Source organism: Enhydra lutris, unplaced genomic scaffold (genome assembly GCF_002288905.1).
Source record: "Enhydra lutris kenyoni isolate GAN:26980312 unplaced genomic scaffold, ASM228890v2 scaffoldscaffold73, whole genome shotgun sequence".
In the NCBI taxonomy this organism is placed as follows: Eukaryota; Metazoa; Chordata; class Mammalia; order Carnivora; family Mustelidae; genus Enhydra; species Enhydra lutris.
The window spans coordinates 6,908,479-6,933,918 of NW_019154157.1; the positions used below are offsets into that span (position 1 = coordinate 6,908,479).

The following is a 25,440-nucleotide window of genomic DNA, read 5'->3' on the forward strand; positions in this document are numbered from 1 at the left end:
TATGGTGAGTGCTGTGAAGTGTGTAAACCTGGCAATTCACAGACCTGTACCCCTGGGGATAAAAATATATTATATGTTCATAAAAAATAAAATTAAAAAAAAAATTAAAAAAAAAGATGGAAAAGAACATCACAAAAATATATAATCTATATACACACAATATAAAGATACCATATTGCTGTTTTTCTTCAATTGCAACATTTTTATCTCAAGATTTCTACTCATTTCAAAATCACAAATAAAAGATATGAAAAGGAAAAAAAAAAAAAACATGAGATGAAGGTCAAACTCTTTCCACCATTCTGTTCCCATACCAAATCCCGATGACTGGGCTACTCTCCATCTGCTTGTCCGGAACCCAGCACCCAACTTTTGACCACTAGACTAAGGGGGTTACCACAGAAGCTGTATTGCCTTAGTAGATGGCTAATTTGTAAAATAGACAAAAAGTTTACCAAAATCCAAGACCTTCTGCATCGGCTTCTACTTTACTTGAACACAAAAGAGCATCATGACTCTTTCTAAAAAAAAAAAAAAAAAACTATCTGGTTCTTACAGGGTGACCCTCTCTACTGTACATTTTAGATTCGTTGTTTCCCTCCCAAGAGCCTTTACAGAATGACCAGAGAAGGAGGAGGACAAATGAGAACAAGTCACCTCACCAACCTGAGTCTCTGTGTCCTAACCTGTAAATGGCGGGGCCACCCAGACTCACTGCAAAGGATATTCAGTCTCAGTGGGGATCTGAGTTCCAGGAAACTTTAGTACAACCACAGTTTCTTGAAGTTTTAATAAAGTCACATCCTCTAGGGTTAAAATAATTTAAAAACCATGACACAGTTCCTCGGCAAACCTTCTCTGAATAATTGTGGGAGGCAAGTAAGGGGCAAAGGAAGGGAAAAAAAGCTTCCCATTCTGTTATATTCAGCTAAGGTGATTTCATGTAAAATCCTAGAATTATCTGTTTATCACATTCCTATGGGCAGATCAACAATGCAGCCAGCTGGCAGGCCAAACGATAAATCCTATCCTACTGAGAACAAAATCTTGTTCAGGAAATTCCTGGACAGTAGGAACTGATTTGGGGGCATAAGAAAAAGAAAAATAGGTAGGTTCCAGCTCTTACATAACCCAGTGGACAGTCACCTCTGAACACACTGGCAGTTCTGTGGAAGGCAGGCGAGAACACGATAATCTATTGCTTTGCAGGCCTTGAAACCCCACACTCAAGCAATCCCTGCTCAGTCCTAATTTCTCCAGGCACTAACTGCTGATCATCAGAGAGCAGGCCTCTAGGTATATCCATACATCTGCATGGGCCAGGACCAGCACTGGGCAGAGCTGGGTACCAGCCAGAGAGAGGTGGCTCCTTGACCTCTAGGCACACAACAGGGGAGTCCTAGTGACCCACTAAGTAAGATGGAAGGGAGCCACGGGGATAAGAGTGATTGACATGGAGCTGACAATGACTGGGCAGCATGCAAACACTATAAATTAGCCCATGAAAAGTAATAAGATCATGTAAGCCAGCCCCATGCTTTGGAAGGAGATGGCCAGCCACAGGGTTGCAGTATGTTATTGAAGACCCATGCCAGTTCCTTGTGATCATCGTAAGCACAAGAGCAGTGAGGGAGGCTGGGGACCTCAGACTTGAGTCTGAGTAGAGAGTGTTTCTTTCTGATTACCAACTATCCAATCCTTTGATTTTGGCAACCTCCCAACTGCCTTAAAACCTCGAATCAAACTAATGTGTTTCCCAATAACTTATGCACAAGACATTACCAGGGATGTAAGGAACCACTCAGTATCTTATTATTACACGAAACCTCCTTCCTCCCCAGCTGAGCTACAAACCACCCAAAGCACTATGCATTTATACACAACGGGAATGCCACCCGAAACCACCACTGAGCTCACGGTATGCCAAGTGAGAAAGTGGCACTTACCAATCTTCTGATTAAAAATCTTGTCAAAGGTGATTTCATTTCTCTCCTGAAGATACTTCTGCATCACACTCCGGATACTGAAAGAGAAGAGGCACACGTTTTTAGCGGTGACAGCTTGTATCATGAGAAATCATCCCCAGCGTGGACAACAGGTGGCTGCCTGAACTCAAGGCCGCTGGTCGACCAGAGAGCCCTCATACTGACATCCACGACCGCATGGAGGGCTGATGGCATGGGGGGCATCAGGCTCCAGCTGGGGTCCTCTCCCGGGACTCAGGGCCGACCTGACATGTGGACTCTTGACCAAAAATAACTTAAGGACTGACTGTGGAAAGCTCACCCTCAACACCACCGTTTGTCAAAATACACACGAGCATGTGCACACGTGACACATTCTGCTAATCAATTAATGAGCTTCTTTCTAAAACAAAAGCAAATGTTCCCTGGATACATGACTGAGATTTTTTTTAAAAACCACACTTCTATACATCAACAATAAACAGCGAGAAAACATAATTAGAAGAAAGATTTCACTTAAGATAAAATAAGAAACACCAAATGCCTTGAAATAAATCCTTCAAAGTATGTGCAAGAACTTTGTAGGGAAAATTACAAAATGTGCTGAGAGACATAACAGAAAATCTTAATAGATGGAAAAGTACACCACAGTTATGAACAGAAAGATGGAATACTGCAAAAATCCAACATCTACCCAAAGTTATCTATAAAATCATTTCAACCCCAACTCCCATCACTATTGCAGAGAGTTCTTCATAGAACAAAGAAATGATTATGTCTTTATAAACTGTATGCAGAACAACACGGGATCAAGAATAGCAAAAACGTGTACAAAGAAAGAATATCGAGAACAGGGCTTACTCTGAAGCTAAAATGAAGACAGGATTACAATGAAATGGAATAGAGAGCATATAAATACGGAACTTCAAGATACAAGGCAGAGAAGGCAGAAAAATGGAGAAACTAGGGTTTATTCAACAAGTGAACCAAAAGTGAATATTCAAATGGAAAAAGTAGAACCTGCGTCTCTATCATCCACTGCTGGGGAAAAAATTGGCAGCAGCACCCCCCCCTTTAAAAACTTATTAAAACAAACTATTTGAGGTATAATCTATATAATTAAATGCATATTTATATGCATCAATAGATTTTCACATATACCTACCATCTTAATCAAGATTTAAAATAACTTTTAAAGATTTTACTTATTTATTTGAGAGAGAGAAAGAGCATGAGCAGGGAGGAGGGGCAGAGGCAGAGGGAGAGGGAGAAGTAGACTCCCTGCTGAGCCAGGAGCCCCACGAAGGGCTCCATCCCAGGATCCTGGGATCGTGACCTCAGCCGGAGTCAGACACTTAACTGACTGAGCCCCCCAGGTGCCCAAGATACAGAATATTCCTATCACCCCAAAAGATGCCCCTTTGCAATCAGTCTCCCCAAATGCTAGGATCCAGGCAATTACTGATCTCCTTTCTGTTAATGCAGATTACTTACTTCAGTACTAGAATTTTAGATAAATAACATTATACAATATGTTGTCTTGTGTGTCTGGCTTCTTTCACTTGACATAAGCAAGTTTCCTCCATACTGCTGTGCACATAAGAATTTAGTTCCCTCTTATTGCCAAGTAGTATGGCATTGTATGACTATTCCACCATTTGTTTGCCCGTTCATCTGCTGATAGACATTTGGGTCGTTTCCAGATTGGGGCTATTATGAATAAAGCCTCCTTAAATATTTGTGCCTAAGTCTTTTTATGGCCGCATGTTTTCATTTCTCATGGGTAAATATCTAGGAGTGAAATTGTTGGTCATGTGGTTAATTATATTTAACATAATAAAAAACGGCTGAATTATATTCCAAACTGTGTGATGTTACATTCCCACCAACAATGTGTGAAATCCCAGTTGCCCCAAATCCCTTGTCAACACTTTGGTTGTCAGTCTTTTCTGTTTTAACCACTCTGTTAGGTAGTGTAGCAGTAGCTTATTTTAATTTCCTTCTCCCTAATGAATGATGATGTTGAGTACGTTTGGACATTATTGGATTACTGGAGTACTTACATCTTCTCCTGTAAGGTGTGCAGTGAAATCTTTTACCTACCTTTTAATTGAGTTGTCTGTCTTATGACTCAATTGTAAATTTTCTATGTCCTGGAAACAAGTCCAGTGTCAGATTTATGTGATCATAATGTTTCCTCCCAGTCCACACCCTGCCTTCATTGCCTTCATGAAGTCCTTCCAAGAGCATAAGTGTCTAGTCAAGGAGATCCAATTTATTATTTCTTTGGTGCACCACATTAAGAAATCTTTCACATCCCAAGGTCAAAAAGATTTTTAACCTAACATTTTCCTTTAGAAATTTTAAAGTTCTAGCTTTAAGGGTTAGGCCTAAGATTCATTTCAGGTTACTTTTTGTGTATGATGCAAAGTAAAAGCTCAAGGTTCTTTTTTCCCCTTATAATACCTAGTTATTCCAGCATTCTTTGTTGGAGGGGGGGAAAGTATCCTTTCTCCACTGAATTATCCTGGCACCTTTGTTGATTCAACACTAAATCTGGGTAGGTCTGTCTCTCGGATATCCTGTTTCATTGATCTGTATGTCTACCCTTCCATCAACACTACATTGTCTTGATTGCTAGAGGTTTAGAGTTGTCTTGAAATCCAGTAATCCAACTTTGTTTTTTTGCTTTTGTGGGGGTTTGGGTTTGTTTGTTCATTTTTTGGCTAACCTAGGTTCTCTGCATTCCCATTTAGGTTTTTTCCCCAGAAATTTCTTCCCAGAAAAAGCCTGATGGGGCTCTGATTTGGACTGTGCTGAATCTATAAATCAGTTTAGGGGGAATTAACCTCTTAATAATATGAAGTGTACAATCTACAAATATGACATACTTCTCCATTTACTTAGGTCTTCTTTAATTTCTCTCATTGCTACATTGTAGCTCTTAGTATAGAAGTCTTACCCTTTTCTTGCAATCACTTTCTCTGCTTTTGATATCAGGATATGATTCATAAAAGGAGATGGGGATAATTCCTTTCTCCTTTATTTGCTAAAAGAGTTGGTGACTGTCAGTGTTAATTATTCCTTAAATGTTTGATAGAACTCATCAGTGAAACCATGTGAGTAGAATTTTCTTTGTGGGAAGGTTTGAAATTACACATTCCACTTCTTTCACAGATGTAGGACTACTTACATTTTCTGTTTCTTCTTGTATTAGCTTAGATAACTTGTGTCTTTTAAGTAATTTGTCCATGCCATCCAATCTGCCTAATGGTACTCAAAATAATGATTTTGAGTAAGAGAAGCCAGATCAAAAGAGAAAGACAGACAGAGACAGAGAGAACACAGTGTTTGATTATGAAGAGGCAGGAGCCAATACTGAGGGGATGATGTATATGGTAAAATAATACGCATACACACATATATATTTGGTCTCTGTCTCAGTTCTTGGCAAAGAACTCCTAAAACCCTTGGAATTTCTTAATGATAGAAGTATCTTATTCATAATAAGCCCTTTTCAACCCTCCCTGAGTTAATGCTAATGGAGGTAACTCTTGGTAGGCCCGTAGACAGCTTCAGGATGGAGCTAGTTGCCAGAGGAACCAACCATGTGATTAGAGGTTTGGAAATGTTCTCCCTACCACTTGACACCTGAGAGACTAGAGATTGAGTTCAACTACCAATGACCATGATTTAACGAATCATGCCTACATAATGAAATTTGGATAAAAGTTCTAGAACGATGAGGTCTAGAGAGCTTCCAGGCTGGTGAACCCATAGATGTGCTGGGACAGAGGTACTCCTGGGAAGCCTTCCACTCCACCCCTTCCCAAGACCTTGCCCTATGTAACAGGCCCTTTGAAGTTCCTGATTTATATCCTTACAATAAAATGAAGCATAAGTATGCACCTTCCTGTGTTCTGGGAGTCGTTCCAGAACTATCAAACATAAGACGAGGGTCACAGGAACCCTCAAATTTGCAGCCAGACAGACAGTAATGCAGGTAGGACCCCATTTGCAGCTGGTATCTGAAGTGGGGCAGTCTTGCGGGACTGATTCCTTAACCTGGGAGTCTGTGCCAACTCTAGGTGGTTCACATCAGAACTGAATCAAACTGTAGGACAGCCAATTGGTGTCAGAGAAATGATAATTGTTGGACGGTGACACAATACATGTGTTTGTTATCTTAATTTTGGTAATGGCTTCACAGGTCCAGACAAAATTTGCCAAACTGGACACCTGAAATATGTGGTTTGTTTTGTGTGAATTAAACTCAAAAAAGTTGGGTTTTCTAAAATTACATCACAAGGAGGTGGTCTGCAAAACCTTGAGTGTTGGGAATTCTCTACAACATCTGACCCTATTTCTTTAGCAAAAAAAAAAAAAAATTCTAGAAGGAAAAATGATGGATGGGAACCTATAGTTCAAATAAATAAATAAATAAATAACAGGCATAATGGATGGATTTTCATTTAAAACTCGATCCAAATAAAAAGAAACTTATAAAAAATTGGAGAAATGTGAATATAGACCGAATATCTGGTGTTAAGTATTACTTTTTTAGCAATGGCCATGTATTACACTATATTTTTATATTTTAAGAGCCATTTCTTTACATACCTCCTCATCAAAATAAGGCCGACATACTATATATAAAACCCTGTATACTGATTGGAGGCCTAATGATTTTTTTTTTTTAATTTAATGCCAAATGTTTGGAGATACATCAACTCTACCTGTCATGACCTCCTGGGGTTCTGCCATATAAATACAAGGTAAGTATAATAAATATTACATCATAATTTAAATTTTTTTTCTGCTACTAAAGTTCTTGAAAGATCTATACTCTCCTGGCCAATGACTAGGTAGGCTAAGTCGTACCTGAACATCTCACTAGCAGAGAAACTACATAATATTTATGACCTAGTTAGCCAATTCCCATTCTTAAAAGCCTCTATATTCTCTATGAGGTTTAAGTCTGTTTTATTCTGATGTTTAAAACAAAACACATTTAAACAAATATCTCTAATGATATGTGACGTGTCACCTAAAGAAAAAAAAGAGGGTGATAAGGTAGTTGTGAAGATAAGGCAAGATAAGAGACTGCTTTGTAAGAAGTCTGATACTAATGAGTGATTACCATTGCTGACCACCAAGAACACTGAAAGGCAGATTTTTTAAAAGATGAGATGACTAAGCAGTCAAACAAAGATTCAATTCCCCCAAAAGGAAATTGCTTTCTTTTATATGTAGTTACTAAATATTTTCCACTAACTGCTCATTAAACACCCAAAATAGAGCTACATTATCCAAAGTCACAATAAAAACTCCACCACTAGATTTAAAACCACTGCATTCTGCCAGATAGAGGCTGAAGAGGTCTGTAAAAGTATCTGGTGTGGTTTAATGTCAACTCTTCTCAAGGTTCCTTGGTTCACCAGATCTTTGGCAGGGAATTCTTGCATGTAATTTGCATAACATTAAACATTCCAGCATGAGGCAATCTACATTTAGACAATCACAACCCAATTATGCTAAATATGAATTTAAGTTCCTTTGTATTTTTTCCTACAATATTTTGACAATCCATAACAGCTTTTTAATGTCTTTTTCTTTGCAATATATTACCTGATATTAAAGTGACACTAAAACATAACTTGAATGTCACTGGTCAGAAAAAAAACCATCAACTTAACAAAAGTTGTCCCTGGAGAGATACAATTAGAAGGATGAACACATTTACGGGGTCAGCAGCTTACCTAATCAAAGCTACTAAAACCTCAGGATTTAAACCGTCCCTTCAAATCGGTTACAATGATCATGTTGGAATCCATTCACCTCCATTCTCCAGAATACTTCTGAACCAGCAACAGCACAGGGGCAACATCATTCTATGGCTAAGCATGGGAGGAGGGATTGAGGCCAGGAGGGTCTCCAGCCGGGGTTAGAGCATCATCTTTGTTTCCAAGAGCAATTTTCCACACCATTATCTCATTTACAAGATTCCAAGGGCCTCTCATTTCGCCCACCATCTGAACTCCTTAGCGTGTTACAGAGAGCATTTCCAAAGGGGCCCCAACCCACCTCATCAACCACATCTGGCCACTGTCTTTCTCACAGAGCAGCCATGCTTGATTCTTGTCACCGCTCAATGATTCTGTAAATGCCATTCCTCCTACTGCCTCCTTTATACCTGCAAACCTCCTGCCTATCCTCCAGGATCCAGGTCGGGTCACGGACACCGCGACGCCTTCCCCAACTCTTCGTGAACTCTTGCAGCGGTAAGTCACTTGGATTTCCCCTGCATGTCCTGTGGCATGTGTCCTGTGGCATGTCCTTCACGTCCTGCTGTACCACTTGCCCCAGTGTCCGATCAATTTCTATGTATTTCCATGCTCTTGGGGAGGAAAAGCAATGCATTCATATGTTCGTGTAATCATTCATTCATTCATTCTAAAGGCATGAATCGAATCCTTTCTGTGAGACAGCCGGCCACTGTGGGTGACACCAGGGATACTTGACACTTGACAGTGAATCTTCCCTTGTCTCTGCCCCGGAGGAGCCCTTGTCTACACGGGCGACAGAGGAATAAAAAGGAAGCCCCAAGCCAATGTGGCAAGTAAGCTTCAATGGGGCTGCAGAACCCAGCCAAGTGAAGCACAGATCCTGAGGGACCACTGGCAAAGACGAAATGAGAGAGGGAAGAGTGGAACCACTCGAGAAGGATCTTATAAGTCATGGCAGCCTGTACCAAATAATTGAACCAAACGGACAGAGGACAGCAGCAATTAGACACACGCGCGCGCGCGCGCGCCCCAAATCACAAAAAGCTTCCACTTTTAGACTCATTTATTTTTCTAACCATGTGAAAAACATACCTTCATTACCACCCGTGAGATTAATGTCAGCTTTTCACAGCTTTTTTAAAGCAAACACTTCCTTTCCAAGGACTGACAGATGACATTCTGTTTCTACCACTGGTAAAAACGCTGACTCACTGGATACAAGTCGCCTGTACTTCCTCGTTCCCTGAACCAGTCTGGGACCTCAGGGCACAAGCGCATCTAGTCTGGGCAAACAGATTCACAAACTAAAATACACTCCTCAGGAGATCAGCCAGTGTAATTTTTCTTTGACCTGTCTTTCAATTTGGTATATGGTACCTACTGTCCTATGAGAACGCAGCATGATCATATCCTCATATCCACTGGTCTTCTCCTTTGGAGTTTGCAGGTTTGAGGGTTGCTTACAAGAACCCTTTATTATACTCCACAGTTTAAAAAAAACCCATTCTCTCATATTTTTAATGTTCTTATGATCATCTCACTGAACACTCTGGCAATTTATTTTTCTGTACAATGGAGAGGGATTATAGCTTTGATAGCCGGTAATAACACACCATTCTCTCCCCAACAGACACAAAATGTCACCTTTATTCATAAACCAAATTCACATATATTAATTGTGCATGTATACACACACACACACACACACACACACACGGCTTTGTGTATGGGGGCTAGGGTTGTGTGTCTGTGCCTACATCAAAACCATAGTTGTAACTGCTACAGCAATGTTTCCTTTTGATGGAGCAGATTCCCTGTTGTTGCATTTTTTCAAAATGGGGTTGGTTATCTTTGCCCATTCTTCTCTTCTAGATGAGGAGAAACTGACTCTGAAGTTCCTTGAAACTCTCATTTGGATTTTGATTCAACTGCCTTGGATTTAAAGACTCTTTTGAAGAGAACCGTTATCTTCCCAAATATCAGTCTTCAAAGGGTCTTCCTTCCTATCAAAGGGTCTTCCTTCCTATCTAGAACCATCCTGTAGCTCTTCATTTATCCAGGTTATCTTGGTCTTTTTTTATTTTTTAATTTTTTTTTTAGATTTTTCTACTTATTTATTTGAAAGGGAGAGAGAGCACAAGCAAGGTGGGGGAGGCAGAGAGAGAGGGAGAAGCAGGCTCCCCATTGAGCAGGGAGCCTGATGTGGAATTCGATCCCAGGACCCCGGGATCATGACCTGAGCCTAAGGCAGACACTCAACTGACCAAACCACCCAGGTGCCCCCAGGTTATCTTGGTCTTAATAAAGTTTTGTTTTTCTCCATACTGGGTCTTGTCAGTAATTATGGTAGTTAGTGAGGTCTGGTTTAGAGCAACACATTGGAAAGCACTTATTTTAAAATAATTATTTTGAAATGTTTTGACAAATTAATATTCAAATAATTTAAAAATAGAAAGCTGTTAAAGTCATTTCAGTAAGAGAGACTTCGCATCACAGAGTTTCATTAGGTGCTGGAAGGATGCTTATAGGGTAGATCATCGTAAACGGCAAGGGTTATTATGTTTTTCCTACTAAATTTAAAATAGCGGAGCTATGATTTAAATGAGAGTCATGAAGTTCTGTGCAGTCTTTTGCACTCAGGGTGGGTGGTAGTGGTAAATGGATATCGTTTTCTAAGGTTTCATTTCTTACTATGCTTTCTCTCTTAGAAAAATCCTTCTTGTGTGTGTGTGTGTTTTCCCCCTTCATCGTTTGTCAGGTCAACAGGTCGTAAATCTGTCCACACCACTTGAATTAGTCAGGACTCTGGCTACAAGTGAACGGGACTAAAACCCTACCCACATCTTTGCGATCGGTGTCATGAAGTCTCTTTCTGAGTCACCTACTGCGGTTTCCAAAAAGCACATGGTCCTCCCCATGCCCCCTGCCTCGGCTAAGTTGTTGGAAACACAGTCCGTCTTGCATCTGTGTGCATGCTCCCATGGGAGTTTACATCCTAAGTCCCCAGTGCTCTTACCCTGACACGGGGTCAGCTGAGGTTCCCAGCAGCCCTGCAAGCTTTCAGTGGTGATCCTCCGGTCTTGTCAGCTACTTTGTTGCTTTTAAACATTATGCTAAACATGGTCAAACGTGCAAAAGAGTATAGTATAGCGAGCCCCTCGTAACTGGCCTTCGATGCCTCCTAAACAGTGGTCAAGGTTTTTAGTCTGCTGCTTTTATCCTCACCCAGACTTTTCCTTCAGTTTTCTTTTAAACACTTCATATATTTATTTTGACAGAGTGAGAGAGGGAGCACAAATGGGCAGGGGGTTGGGGAAGAGGGAGCAGCAGGCTCCCTGCTGAGCAAGGAGCCTGACGAGGGGCTCAATCCCAGGACCCTAGGATCATGACCTGAGCCGAAGGCAGGCGCTTAAGCGACTGAACCACCTAGGTGTCCCCTTCCCTCAGTTTTTAAAGTATTTTAAAGCTTGAAACCACTGACTGCATGTTATTCTACACTTACTACTGCAGTTTGCATTTCTAAAGATTAGGGATACATTCCTTACATAAACACAATCTATTATGACTCTCCAACACCCCCCCCAAATAATAACCCCTGAAGATCTACTACCCAGTTTCCATTCAAATGTCCATAATTCTTTCAGAGGTGTCTTTTGAGCCAGGATCTGATCTAATCTAATCAAGATCACACATTCATTGGCCTGTTCTCTCTCTTCAATCTGTTTTAATCCAGAGCTTCCCCCTCTCTCCACCACCCACTTGTTATCGTCACACCAGTGGCTTACTGAGGACACCAAGACAGCGGTCTGGAGGAGGGTTCCCATTCTGGATTTATCTGTTGGCTTCCTCCTAAGACCTAACTGTTCCTCTAGCTCCGTATTTCCTGTAAGCTCAACCTTTACCTCTAAAGACTGGATTATATTCAAATTCAACGTCTGGGAATGAGAATGTCCTTGGTACTAGATGGTCTTGGTATTTCATATTGCCTTACCTAAGACGGTACATAGGCATTTTTTCTTAGTGATGTGAAAATTACTTAGAAAACAGTTGGTGACAGTCTGATTTCTCCTTTTCAAATTCCCCATGACATTTCATTTAATGGGTTCATACTCTGATGACCTTTGCCTACATCAACACTTTCATTAAGAGTTGCAAAATGAGGGCGCCTGGGTGGTTCAGTTGGTTAAGCGACTGCCTTCAGCTCAGGTCATGATCCTGGAGTCCTGGGATTGAGTCCCGCATCAGGCTCTCTGCTCAGCAGGGAGTCTGCTTCTATCTCTGACTCTCCCCCTACTCATGCTCTCTCTCTCCCTCTCATTCTTTCTCTCTCTCAAATAAATAAAATCTCAAAAAAAAAAAAAAATCCTTAAAAAAAAAAAAAGAGGGGCGCCTGGGTGGCTCAGTGGGTTAAAGCCTCTGCCTTGGGCTCAGGTCATGATCCCAGGGTCCTGGGCTCTCTGCTCAGCAAGAAGCCTGCTTCCCCCTCTCTCTGCCTGCCTCTCTGCCTACTTGTGATTTCTGTCTGTCAAATAAATAAACAAAATCTTTAAAAAATAAATAAAAAATTTTAAAAAAGAGTTGCAAAATGATGACTCTTCTATCTCCATCATTCCTGCCAAATGCATTTGCTGTACTTCTTCTGTGAGGAAGAATTATGTCCCATCAAGGAGGACTTTCTGATCATCCTTAGATCCACCTCTTACAGGAAAAGTAAGAAAAGTGTGAAATTCTTTACCTTTTTGATTGTCAGTTCTCAGGGATGAAGTTAGTAGCATATATTCACTGCCAGTGGTGATGGGTAAGATGTTCTGTTTTGATCTGTGCTGTCTGGGGCTCTCCCTTTCGGATACCATGGATGTATTTAGCTTTATACTGACACTGTAAAAAAAAAACTACCTCAAACTTGGGGGCTTCAAACAACAGAAGCATATCATCTCACAGATCTGCAGGTTAGAAGTCTGGATGGGGTCTTGCTCGGTTAAGGTCAAAGTGCTGGCCCAGCTTTGTTCCTAGTGGAGGCTCTAGGGGAGCACGCATCTCCTTTGTTTGTGAGCTCCGAGAAGCCACCCATATTCCTTGGTCTGTGACCCCCTTGTACCGCCAAAGCTGGCTAACGGCAGACATTCCTTCTCATGCTGCCTCGCTTGGACTCTGACTCGCCTTGCTTCCTTGCAGTGGTTCTGGGCACAGCTGGGTAACTCAGGATAATAATCGTAGGTTAATAATCTCTTATTGTAAAGTCTGTACACCAGCTGCCTGAATTGCATCTGCATTCCTTAATACTTTCTTGCCATGTAACATTCACATACTTAACAGGTTCTGGGGACTAGGTTGTGGACATTTGGCAGGGGGGAGGCTATTCTTCTGCCCACCACAAAGGTTTGAATATAACCGAGAATATTCATCAACCGCAGCCATATTCTTTTGATAGTCACACTGTCCTGCCTTTGGCCAGTGGGGACCCCTTCTTCTTGCCCCTGTACTGGTTAGATCTGGTACCCACCCCAACTCTTAAATGGCTCCTTTTCCTGATACAACAGGTAACAGAAGCTCTAGGCTCTTCTTGCCCAGGCCCTGCCCACACCCAGAGGCAGGTGTGTTTGTGAAGGGTACTCACGGCGAGGGGACAGCAGTTGTCTCCCACGCTTTCCCATGCCTGCAGCTGAGACATACATATATGTGATCAGAACCCCCTCCTCAAAAAAAAATCATGAATTTAAAATGACTTTCCAATTCAAATTTAACCAGGGTTTTTACTTAGCTCTTGTCTTGTACTCCTGCATCTCTTCATTTACATTTAAAATCTTGGTTCTTATTACCCGGCTGTATTTATATAGTCTAAATGAAATTCTTTAAAACTAACAATAACAGTAACACTTCTGAATACAGCCCTATTTATCCTTAAAACATACAGGACCATATTTGGCATCACCTCACAAAACTGAAAACGTCCCTGTCTTACGTCTGGGGTCAAATCTACAGGCCCAAACATACCCAGGTCAGCACACTCACTGCCAAGGCGCTTGTGATTACGAACACAGGGTTAAGCAAACAATGGTTTTATGATGCATCATACAGCAATTCAAAAGACTGAAAAGCCTCTCCACATTACCAACAAGGACAAGCTGAACATGTCCCAGTAGGTACAGAGGGGCAAGTTGAAAAGGGACTCACTACTGTATCCCTGACAAACACAACCCCATCCCAGGATGATGTCAACAACCTTTCTGTGTGAAGGTTAAACGTGCAACCTGTTTCATCAATTTCCTATCACCACTTAGAACGTTCTGCTAACAAGGTTAACATGAAAAATCCTTTATGTGGCTAGAATAAACAGTCAAGTAGGTTCAAGCCAAGGATATGCATGTACCTGCTGATGGGCAGAGAGAGAATTTTGCTTTTTGTTTTTTAAGATAAGAGTACCTGTGAAATTACAAAAAGCTGTCTGGGGTCAGGAAACATTAAGAAACTCTCACATGCAGCTTTTCTCAATTTATAACATGGCCATCATTAATGATAACTAACTCTATTACTGGACATGAAATTTATGACATCTTATCTTTTAAGGAATTATTCATGTATTTATTATTAAATCAACATCTCCAATGAAATTACATGTGAGCTCCTGGAGTACCTTATCAGATCCCTAGAGTTGATAACCCTTACTGGGTGAAGACAATTCATTTTCAAAGATTTTATTTATTTATTTATTTATTTGTTAGAGAGCGAACAGAAGTAGGAGGAGCGGGAGGCAGAGGGAAAGGGGTAAGCAGGCTCCCCACTCAGCAGGGAGCCCGATGTGGGACAGGATCCCAGGACCCTGAGATCATGACCTGAGCAGAAGGCAGACGTCTAACCCACTAAGCCACCCAGGCGTCCCGACAATTCATTTTCATACTGTGTTGGTAATATCTGAAATTGACACTGTTCTAAGAATCTTCTTTTCTTAGATGATTCATATGGCAAAAGATAGTCTGTAGGTGTCTATTAAAAGGCAGAGTTTTGAGCCCTTTGCTATCAAGGTGATCCTGAGCAATTAGTTTCTCTCTGAACCTGAATTTCCTCCTTCTAAAGGAGATGATGAGTATTGTAGAGCCATTTCCAAGAATCTGAAAATAAGGAAGAAAGCCTGCCCTCTGAGAGTAAAAATGTTAAATCAATACGTAACACAAAGGGCAGAGAAATGCCAGACTTTTCCGGGGCTGGCTATCCCTGGCTGTGGCTTCAGTCACTGTGTTACCAGAACCAGAGGAGATCTGCCCCCCAGTGAAAACAGGAAGGGCAGGTCATCACAGAAGCCGTCACTGCCAGGGAATTCAAGTACTGCACAGCCGGCATAAGGCCACCCCGTGGAGAAGGGACTTGGTTCCAGCTACTGAAACTGATGAGTCTCAGGCTAGACCCTTCTGACCCAGGCCACAAGCCCGTGCGGGCTGCACTACCTTCTGCAGAACAGTACATTTCCACAAGGGAAACCCCCAGGACAGAATGCTCTGGTCACACAGCCTTCAGGCATCTGGGCTCCTGGGGGATTAGTGCTGAGCATAAAGTATCAATTTGATATTCTAGTTAGTTTGACTTTTCAGATGGATCTACTAGGTGAATTAGTGCATTGTGGGGGAGTGGGAGCCTCTAGCTTCATCAGATCCTCAAAAGGGTCTTTAACTATAAAATAAGAACCACTGGGCAAGAGGGAAAACATGGGTTAGCCAGGCAGACTGGGCTGATTGACATGCATTTTACTGTAAGACACAGATGTGCTCAATGCAGTGAGCCTAGTTTCTGGGCCTGAATGGCTGAGGGCCGTCCCAGAGACCACAGGAAAGACACTCGTGTCTAAGGAGACAGCCCAAATCGAAAAAGCTCTGGAGCATTTTCTTTTTCTTTTAAAAATTTCTACCTAATATAGAGGATAATCGTAAAAACTAAAAACAGAATATACATGTAAAAATATAAAGCACTGCATACAAGTATTAGTGAGGTTTTTTTCTTTTTACTCTCAAGCAAATCTATCAAATAAATATGAAATAAATGATCAGATGTCGCTATAGACACATACAGATCTAAACATTAAGTCCGACAAGTGGATCGCCATCGTGATCATTTCAGTATTGACCCAAGTCACGCCCCCGTTCTGGAGAGAGCTTCCAAAGAGGAGAAGGCTGGAATCACTGAGGCACTTCCAAAGAGTCTTACTGTTTCTGTCTGTTGCACTGTCACAGACCCTACCCCTAGATCCCTAGATGGTCATGAGATAACCACAGACCACAGCGCTTGACCTCAAACTCTAATCTCACATGAAGGATTTCCACCATCTACCTCATTAAACTTTTCCAGCACAAAATGGCCAGGAAAACATAAGCTTTTCTTACAGCACAACCTGATTTTTTTTTTTTTTTTTTTTTTTTTAATAATTTGAACACCCGTTCCCCAATAAGAAGGGCCCTTTACTGAAATGACAGAGACACAGAGACACTGGCTGGTTTTCCTTATGGAATAAAAAAACCAAGCAAATGATTGAACCCTAAGAAATCTGTGACCACAAAAACTGTCACACTTCTTTGGGGGGTGGGGCGTGGGGGAGATCATGAACCTAAGTATACCCGCTCTCATGCATGACTTAGAAACTGCTAATGTGCAGAAAACACCTTCCCCTTCTAGGCCAGTTCTAGTTGTGACATTCTGCATAAATAATCAGCTTTCCTCTACTGCTGGTGGCTACCAAAGAGAAGGAAGCAAGTCCTAAATGGAGCACAGAAGACAGCACAAAAGCTTTACACTCTATTCTATACTTAATGTCAGGAGGACAAGAGCTACCACGTAATTAGGGTGTCGTTATAAGAAAAGAAATAGTAAACACAGTTAAGGGAAGAAGGAAAGATGAATACGAAAATCCCTTGACCTTGCCTGTTGGGGTTAGTTCTGCTTCTAAATGGCGTCTGGGCTCCTCGCCTACCACCCCCTCCCAATCAAATAGCAAAAGTCTCGTGTCTTTAAAAGAAGATACATCTGAAATGTCATCTCAGCTTTAGAACATTCACAATGCAAAATGAAAGCCTGCAGGACTCAACAGCTGTGTAAATGCCTTCCCATCTAAGTCCGAGTTCATTTTTAACTTAAGCCCTTATCAAATGCAATGCAGATACAAAACATTTAGAGTAACCTGAAAATACAACCAGAGTGATCTTTCTAGGGAGATAACAAAGAGCAATGGACTGACTTCATGACACAAAGCACAAATACCGAGAGCCTGTTCTACAGTCCAGTTTCACTGCTGAGCACGCAGACTCTCACCGCTTTCCCCGGCAAACTCCTAATGGAGTTGTAGGTGTAAGTTTTTGAATATATGAAACATAAGCCCTAAAATCCTCAGAAAAAGACTCTTGCAGCATAATTAAAGCTCATTCTCTTCCTAAAATATTTTAGCCTATACTTATCTAAGACGTATACAGGGCCTGGAACTTACTTCAGCCCTTGGCAAGTGGCAGTCACTGTTGTAATACACGTGTGACCCATCCCAGCTTCCAAATTCGGACTTAGTGGAAATGTTAATCCCCTAATCAAACGCACATAATGAATGTTAAATCACTGGAGGAACCAGAAATGTCCTCCCCATAACAGAACTTTAGAGGGACTAACACATACACTTGAAATAAGATTTTTCACTAGTTTTGCCATAACCGAATTAATTATAGTAATTTTACAGGTATCTTTGTAAACTTTAGTATTCTCATTTAGCCAGGTAATGTTCAGACTGATAAGCAGAGATTACAAAGAGCACATGCAGACTTCAGCTAGATTTGGGTAGTGACTAAAGGAATGGGGGGGGGCAGCTTCCCAGGAAAGTCACTGTGGGATAAGAGAGCTGCCTTCAGATACTGGAAAACCTGTCCTTTTTACAAGGGATTAAACTTGTTTTGCATAACCACAAAGGACAGCAAAAGATCAGCTCACAGAATGAACTGCAAAAGAGCTTTCTAACACCACAGAGCTTCCAAAGATGTTCCTCAAAGATGACCCTGCCTGGTGTCAGACAGGGACGTCACCCATTCAATGCACGACTGAACTGGATGCCCTCCAAGATCTTTTCAAACATGAGATACTACAAAGCTATGTTATTAACATGCAATCTCTTACTGTCTAAGGAACACTGAAATGAATCACCTTATGCTCAACACACTGAAGCTAGCTGCTTTTAGGCTATGATTTTTGGTTCATTTTACTAAAGCAAAGACCTCTAAAGGAGGAGTTAACTCTTCTAATTGCTTAGTTATCTGTATTTAAGAGTAGCATGCTTATTAGTGCTATGTACTAAGGCCAACATAGACCAGAGCCTGAAGGATAGATGATAGGTTAATGGAAAGATGGATGGATCAGGGTGGGGCGGGGGGGATAGATGGATGGATAGATGGATGGATGGATGGATGGATGGATGGATGGATGGAAGGATGGAAGGATGGAAGGATAGAAGGAAAGAAGGACAGACAGATGGACAGATGGATGGATGAACTGAAGAAAGAAAGGATGGAAGGATGGAAGGATGGATGGACCAAAGGAAGGAAGAATAGATGGCAGGATGAGTGGATGAAAGGATGGATGGATGGATGGATGGATGGATGGATGGAAGAATGGATGGGTGGGTGGATGGAAGGAAGAAAAAGAGGATGATAGAGGGGGGAAATAGGGGAAGGAGGGAAAAAAGAAAGAAAGAGAACTGAGTGAGGCATCATGTGTATAAGGTTCTTGACACACAGTGCCACCACAAAGCTAGAGGGAGAAAACTTGGAAGAAATCTAGGAAACTCACTTACTTATGTGTCTAAGGGTCAACAATTGCTCTTTGCTGCCTGGGCCAACAAACCAACTTTTCAGAAGGCCTGTCTCCCAAGCTTGCCTCCTCAGAGCATATGACCCAGGGGGTTCCACACAATGCTGCTTTATATCTACTACTATTATGTACTTTCTTAAGGTGCCACATTTCATGCTACATATAATCCCTTCAGCAACTACCTGTGGTGTAAATAAAAGAAAAATCACCCTTTAATATTTCATCCACTCTTCTTCTGAGTTACCAATGTTTGCAATTAATGTTCTCTCTTGTTTACAACTATACTGGATGGATAAAAAAATGCTCACAAGAGACAAATGGGGGGAGGGCATTTTGTGATCAGAAATGAAAAGATATGTCTTGTACAGACAGAATTTAAGTGACTTACCCAGGGCCCTTGGCAAGTTGCCAGCAGAATCATGTCCATAGTTCCTGGTTCCTGATCTAGAACTTTATCATAGTAGAGCAGGTAGTAGAGAGGACCCAGGGATGTAACAGGTGACCTCCAAGTTCACCAAGGATGAAGCTCTGGCCTAGGGACTTTCATATAATTACCACTTCCTACTCCTGAGACCCCGGAAGCAGGAAATGGCAGCAAACAAGAGCACAGGTCCAAGGCTGGGTCGAGGCTGACGGCCACAAAACACCAATCACAGAGTAAATGAACAGTAAAGTAATGTTCACTGTCCTCTCTATATACCGCCCTATATAGAAAGTTCTACAGTCTGCAGATGGTCCATGCTGAAGCACAGATGACCCAGGAGAAGACTTCCAAAATTAGAGGAAACATTTACAAGCTATGGGAAGCCAAGGTATTACTTCTCCCCCTGCATTTCATTTTAGACACACAGAGCAGTCAAGAAAGGCCCAGGGGTTGTAAGTGCTGATCAATGGCAAAAATAGAAAAGAATAAAGACGTGAGAAACAGTAGGAGCAGAAGCAGGTCCAGAGACATCCAGCCTAGTTAGCACGGAAGTTTCTAAACACACAAATGATTTCTCGACGATGGAGTGAAAGTTGCCTGGCCCATGGTCTCCATTCCCTCACTGCCAACATCCAACAAAGGATAAGGACAGAGGAAACCATCCCACACACACAACCCGTTTGCATCAAAATTTTCAGCATTCCTCAAACACTCGGAGTATTAACAAAGGAGGATTGTTGTGATTGAGAAAGTGATTTTTTTTTATTGCAGATAAAGTAAAAAATATTGTTTCACCCCTTTACCCTTTTCCCCAAGATGGAAATTTCTGGGTGGAGGGGAGGGGGAAGACAGGGGCTGCTCTTTTTTCCAAATAATAACGCACATAGAAATCCTGTTTGGGGTGGGAGGGGCAGGGAGGGGTACTGAGGCAGTCTGTTCTACAAATTTCTCAGAGGCAAGGTTGCACTTCTTGTGTCACACAGAACAGGGATTTAACCCTCGAGCTCTTGAGCTCCTCATGGGAAATAAGGAAGAAACTGCTTATTCACTTAGTCATAATTACCGCCTTCCCAGGTCCCAGAGGAATGGCTGTTCTCTGTCAGTCTCTGAGGACGGTCCTGACTTTTTCAGATGCTGCACCCGCAGCTCATCGACATAGCCCATAAAATATATTTTCCCCAAATGCAGAAGTATCACTGTGTTGTCTGTTCCTTGCAAAAGAAGAGATGAGGGTTGCTCCTTATTCCTGCTGGCCCCATGGCACAGAAAGGAGGCAAGAACCCAGATTCTGGGTAATCAGGGCTTGACTACACCTCGGCTGTTTTTTGGCTGTCACCTGGGTAGAGGCTGCCACTACTTACCAGGCAGCACACTGGTGGGGCACAAATGGCACTCGTTCTGCAAAGTGCCCTGGGGGAGAGGGCAAGCTCTCCGTACATGATAGTTGTTCTAGTCCTAGTTCGTGGAAGTAAAACTTGTCTTTCCCTTATCAGGGCTGCAGGGACCCCAAGCATCCTGCTCTCCACAACTTTGAGTTTCCTACTCTGCTTTGCCACCCACTGTCAGATAAAGACCTACACTTCCCTGCTTTGAGCCCTGACACCCTATCCAACAGCCCCAGTCTTGTCCAAACACATGTTGGACAAAGCCAAATTGAGCATGCTGAAAGGCACCGTTAAGACACTGCCTCTAAGAACACATTGCATCTACAAACCAGGGCTGCCTGAACCGCAGAGACCCACTGGGCGCTCGATTCAAAACATTTCACAATGTTTTAGGCAGCTAGTTCTAGGTCCAAAGCTGATTGCACTGAAACATCTATTTCTAAGAACTGACAACTACGCACAGCACTGGAGTCTTCAAGTCACTGGCACAAATTGACTCTGAACCAAGAATGAAATAGTAACAAAAAGGTCAGAACAAATTATATTCTGAATGTGTGTACCTTAGTGGAAAAGAGGCAAGAACACTGCCACCGTTTTATACATAGAAATACTCCTCCCAACCACAAAGAACACTTTTTTTCCTGACTGTTCATTCTTTCATCATTGACTTTTCAAGTTCAAAGCTAGGGGGCAAGGGAACATAGAATCCCCTACAATCAAAACAGAGAGGACTAGCTCAGAGCCACCAACCACCACTCACAGATTGGAGTTAGGGAACTTACTGAAGAAACTCCACTCCCACAAAAGAAGGAAACGAAGTTACTTTTCAAGATCAATTCCACTTGATAGTTTTACAAATAGGAAGTATACTATTACCATGTTACTATGGATACTATGGCTAGATAGCTCCTCAAAGGGAATAACTAACAAATCATTGTAAAAACACTTGGCAAACATGAGTTCTACGATGATAGAATCATGAAAGCCATCCCAATACCACTTGTCTGTGATCAAACAGAACCTTCAAGAAACTGCACTTGAAAGTAAACATCTTTCTTGAACCAATTGTGTATTTCCCACTAGACCACACAAGCCCCTTGAAGGACAAGGCTGTGGTCGGGTCCATCATGGCATCCCCAGGCCTGGCTCGGAGAAGCAGCTCTACAACCACCTACAGAAGTCACGTAATAAAAGGTGTCCCAGATGGCCTTAAGGATATTCTAAATACTCCAGGTAAGTTACAAAGAATCCCACAAATGTTGTTTTCAGAACGTCCTATCATACTGTATGAATACTTTGAAAGGACAAGCTTTGCAATTAATGATCCAAGATTGTCAATGTCCCCTACAGGGACATAAGATGGAGGGGACGGGTCAAGTTCATGTTACTCAACCTCTTTCAACTATGTGTGACTCCAAGCCAACCGAATTTCATTCTGTTTGGAAAAGGTTGAGAAGTAACAAGCCTCAAGTACACGTGGTCTCGATGATCCACGGCTTTAAGATGTTGACCCTCTGTGGGTCTTCGCTTATGGATTAACCTCTATCAAATGAAAGGACGTCTTCCCTCACATGGCGTAGGGTAACGGGCATGCACATCTGAATACTCATGTTTCTAACTGGATCTGCACAGTGAACCCATGGGTCATGGGTTAGTATTCCCAACAGATCCCATTATCAGCTACATTAGCTCAACAAATGTTTCAGTAAACTGAAGCAGCTATGTAATCAGCTGTTACAGGATTTACACTCATCGGTTCGTTAATTAAATAATGTGTCAACATAACAAAATGGTTGCCTCTCGCTATCTCAGAGGAGCGAAATCGCCCCGGGGCGGAATGTTCCATCTTCTGAGAGTCTCCTGTAGATAGGCAGGGGATGGCAGACCCAGCGTTTCATTAAAATTAGCTAGAGATTATGTAGTCCTGTTGCTTTTCTGCTCAAAACTATGTTAAGAGGCAAAGCAACTAAAAGGAGGAAGCATATAGCATATACTCCAGTGATTTTGAATAATAGGACTGGAAAGAAATCGTCACTTGGGATGGGCCAATGGCAAGTGTTATGCTCCTCATTCAGATACTAAAAATACAAATCTAAACATCTTTTTCAAGAGCACCAAACACTGGTGATCACAAGGTTCACTCCAAAATGCAGCTGAAATAGAAACTCTTATCAGAACCTAATTAACCAGGATCCTTTACCAGCAAGGCGAATCACAGTAGTCTTGCCAGCCGATATGAAAATTAACTTTCTTACCATATTGACAAATCCCCCCAACCACCCACCCCTGCCCCAAAATCCAGCAGGCAGGCCACTACCTGCTATCTGCCGTAGATAAAAATCTTCGAGATGTTTTACTTGAAAATCTCAATGTGACACAATCCTAAAAGAGCAGCACGAGGAGTAGCTATTACTATGTTAACGGTCACATTACAAAACTAAAACCAAAGCCACTGAGATAAATACAAAACAAATTAGAATCCTTGGAGGAGGCTCCAATAACCTAATTTAAGAATCTATTAAAAAAAAAAAGCAACAGAATAATAATTACTAAGCGCTGTTTCCTAAAATTACTCTCCTCTTAATATTTCTCAATTCTAAAATGTCATGAAAAATATGTTCACGATCTTCCAGTTCTACCTTAACAGAAAGCATTACCAAAGAACACCACTGAAGAACAAAGGCATTCATACAAGGAAGTGAATATCCTAAAGATATAAGTATGTTCTCAAGAGTGACACTAAAAAAGCAGAAGTCATATTAAGTTAAAAACACGAAAAAAAAAAAGAACAGAAGTTCCTAATTTTAATATTACATATCACCCCCCTAAAACTGCCGATGAGTTAAGATCCGTCGATTTTATAGAGAGAGACTATATATTTAGGACTCCCTGCCCTTTATGAAGAGTAGAAAAGGCAAAAGGAAAAAAAGGAATTAAGCATTGAATAGAACATTCATAAAAATGCAGTTTTTTAAAAATGAAATTCAGGTTGGGTTTGGGGGTTCTTGTTTTACGTAGCTTCCGATGTGCCAGAAATTTCAAACAGCACTGATTTTCAGTGAGCTTCATTCCGATATGTTAGACTCTGGAATCGGAGTGTTAATTTCACAACCCTCCAAAAGGTCTGTACTCTTCCTTGATTTTCCCTGGTTGACATTCTTTATCAAAGAGCACACCCTGCAAACCCAACAAGATGCATGGGGCTAACAAAAAGGGCAGGAAAAACGAAATACCTAGCACGCATTCACTTACACAATTTGGCTTTTCACAACAACTGACTGAAAGGGACTGATATTTTCTGTCTTAGGGCTCAGGGTCATGAATGGACTTGTAAGAATCATCAGGAGATCACTTAGAATTAAAAGAAAGATTTTTTTCTCTTATGTCAAGGTAACAATTTAAGCAATCTTGGGTGTATAGTGCTTGAAACACTAACGCTTTCAACAGAGAACAGCTTTGGTTTAGACTCTAATATTTTACAAAACTGCATGGTTTCTGATTCACCATACAGAAGATGCCGTCCTTTATCAACAATTCTACCAAGAGCTAGTTAGCACATTCACTGTACAACTCATGATGGTGTTAATTAGAAAAGAAGCTAAGGGGGAAAAATCAAACCCTAATCCTTTGATACACTGTTTGAAACTCTATTAATCTGATGAACGATCTTTTCTAGGCTGGTGCCAATGACATGAACCACTGAAGTCTTTAACTAGTTCCATCCATAATAAATCATGTGCGATATAAAATCACAACTTGGTATAGCCCTCACCAAACCCCTCGACAATTCAATCGGGCCCTTCTCTGGTCTTTTAAACAACAAATTCCTGTCTGGAATCAATCAACCAACGTGTGTTTAAAGTGAATCCCATTTCAACCTTTTAATAAAGTACCACCAGGGGATCTGCAAGTTAGGGAAAGCCGCTTAGCAGCAAAAAGAAAACTGTGTGGGTCACAAGCCACTCATCACTGCCTGGGGGCACAAAAGAGGAAAGGAAAGGATAAGAAGCTGAGTAGAACGGACCTCAGCAAGAGTAAGCACGGAAAACTGGGCTTTAAGTACCTGGGACAAAAGGCAAGGAGCCTGCACTCCCCAGCCAAGGAACCCACGGTGAGCTGAGGAGAGGACGCAGTTGGCAAAAAGGGGCAGCAGGAACCAAAGAAGAAACGACCAGAATGCAGACCAGGGGAGCCAGAGGCACGGGGCAGAAGGGGCCCATAAGGATGGAGCTGGAGGGGTGACAGAGAAGGGGCAAAAGGGACAGGGATGCGGCTGGAAGAGGAGGCACGGGGCAGGAGGGAGCCATGGCAGAGGAGCACTGACGACCTTAGGGATGGGACTGGACCCAGAGACGGGGATGGGACAGGAAGGAGCGACAGGGATGGAGCTCGTCCAGCCAAGTCACAACCACATCCCGGCAGCCCGTTGCTGGGGCGCTCCTGCGCTCCCGGCGCTGCGCTGGGCACTCTGGGGCGCTCTCAGCTGGAGTCCCCCCAGCAGCCCTCTGAGGCCCATTTCAGAGACAGAAACGGCGAGGCCGGTTGGTGGGGAACGGCAGAAGCCGAGCGCCGGACGCTCCCGGACGCAGGGGGTCGCTGGCGGCCGCGGGGGGCGGTGGCGCGGGGGGCGGCGCGGGCCCCGGCGGCCGGTACCTGGGCTCCGGCAGCACGATCTTCTTGCTGGCGCGGGCGGCCGGGGTCGCCTTGCTCTTCTCCATCGCCATCAGGTAGCTGACATCGGCCAGCACGGCCTCGAGGTCCGCCATGTTGGCGAGCGGCGGCGGCGGCGGCGGCGGCGGCTCCACGGGACCCGGACGGGACGCGCTCCCGCCGCCGCCGCCCGCCGCGCCCCGACGTGGGGGGGCCGCCCCGGGGCAGCCCCCCCGCGCGCTCCCGCCCGCGCGCCCCCGCGCCCCGCTCGGCACCCCGCGCGCGCCGGAGACTCGCGCCCGCCGGGGTCGCCGCGCGCCGCCCCACCCCGCCCCCCCCCGCGCGCGCCCGCCGCCCCGCGCACGCGCCGCCGCCCCCGCCCCTTCGGCCGGGGGTCGGCGGGG

The 25,440-nt window shown here is 42.8% G+C and overlaps 1 protein-coding gene across 1 annotated transcript in view; it reads right to left on the minus strand.

Moving 5' to 3' along the window:
- Positions 1 to 25,213, minus strand: part of LOC111160050 (G protein-coupled receptor kinase 3) — a 123,889-nt gene extending 98,676 nt beyond the window's left edge. The window contains exons 1-2 of the mRNA XM_022522849.1: positions 25,040 to 25,213; positions 1,947 to 2,023 (exon numbers count right to left, since the gene is read on the minus strand). Of these exons, the coding sequence (XP_022378557.1) occupies positions 1,947 to 2,023; positions 25,040 to 25,152 (190 nt within the window). The 5' untranslated portion in view covers positions 25,153 to 25,213. The remainder of the gene's footprint in view (positions 1 to 1,946; positions 2,024 to 25,039) is intronic.
- Between the last annotated feature and the right edge of the window lie 227 nt (positions 25,214 to 25,440).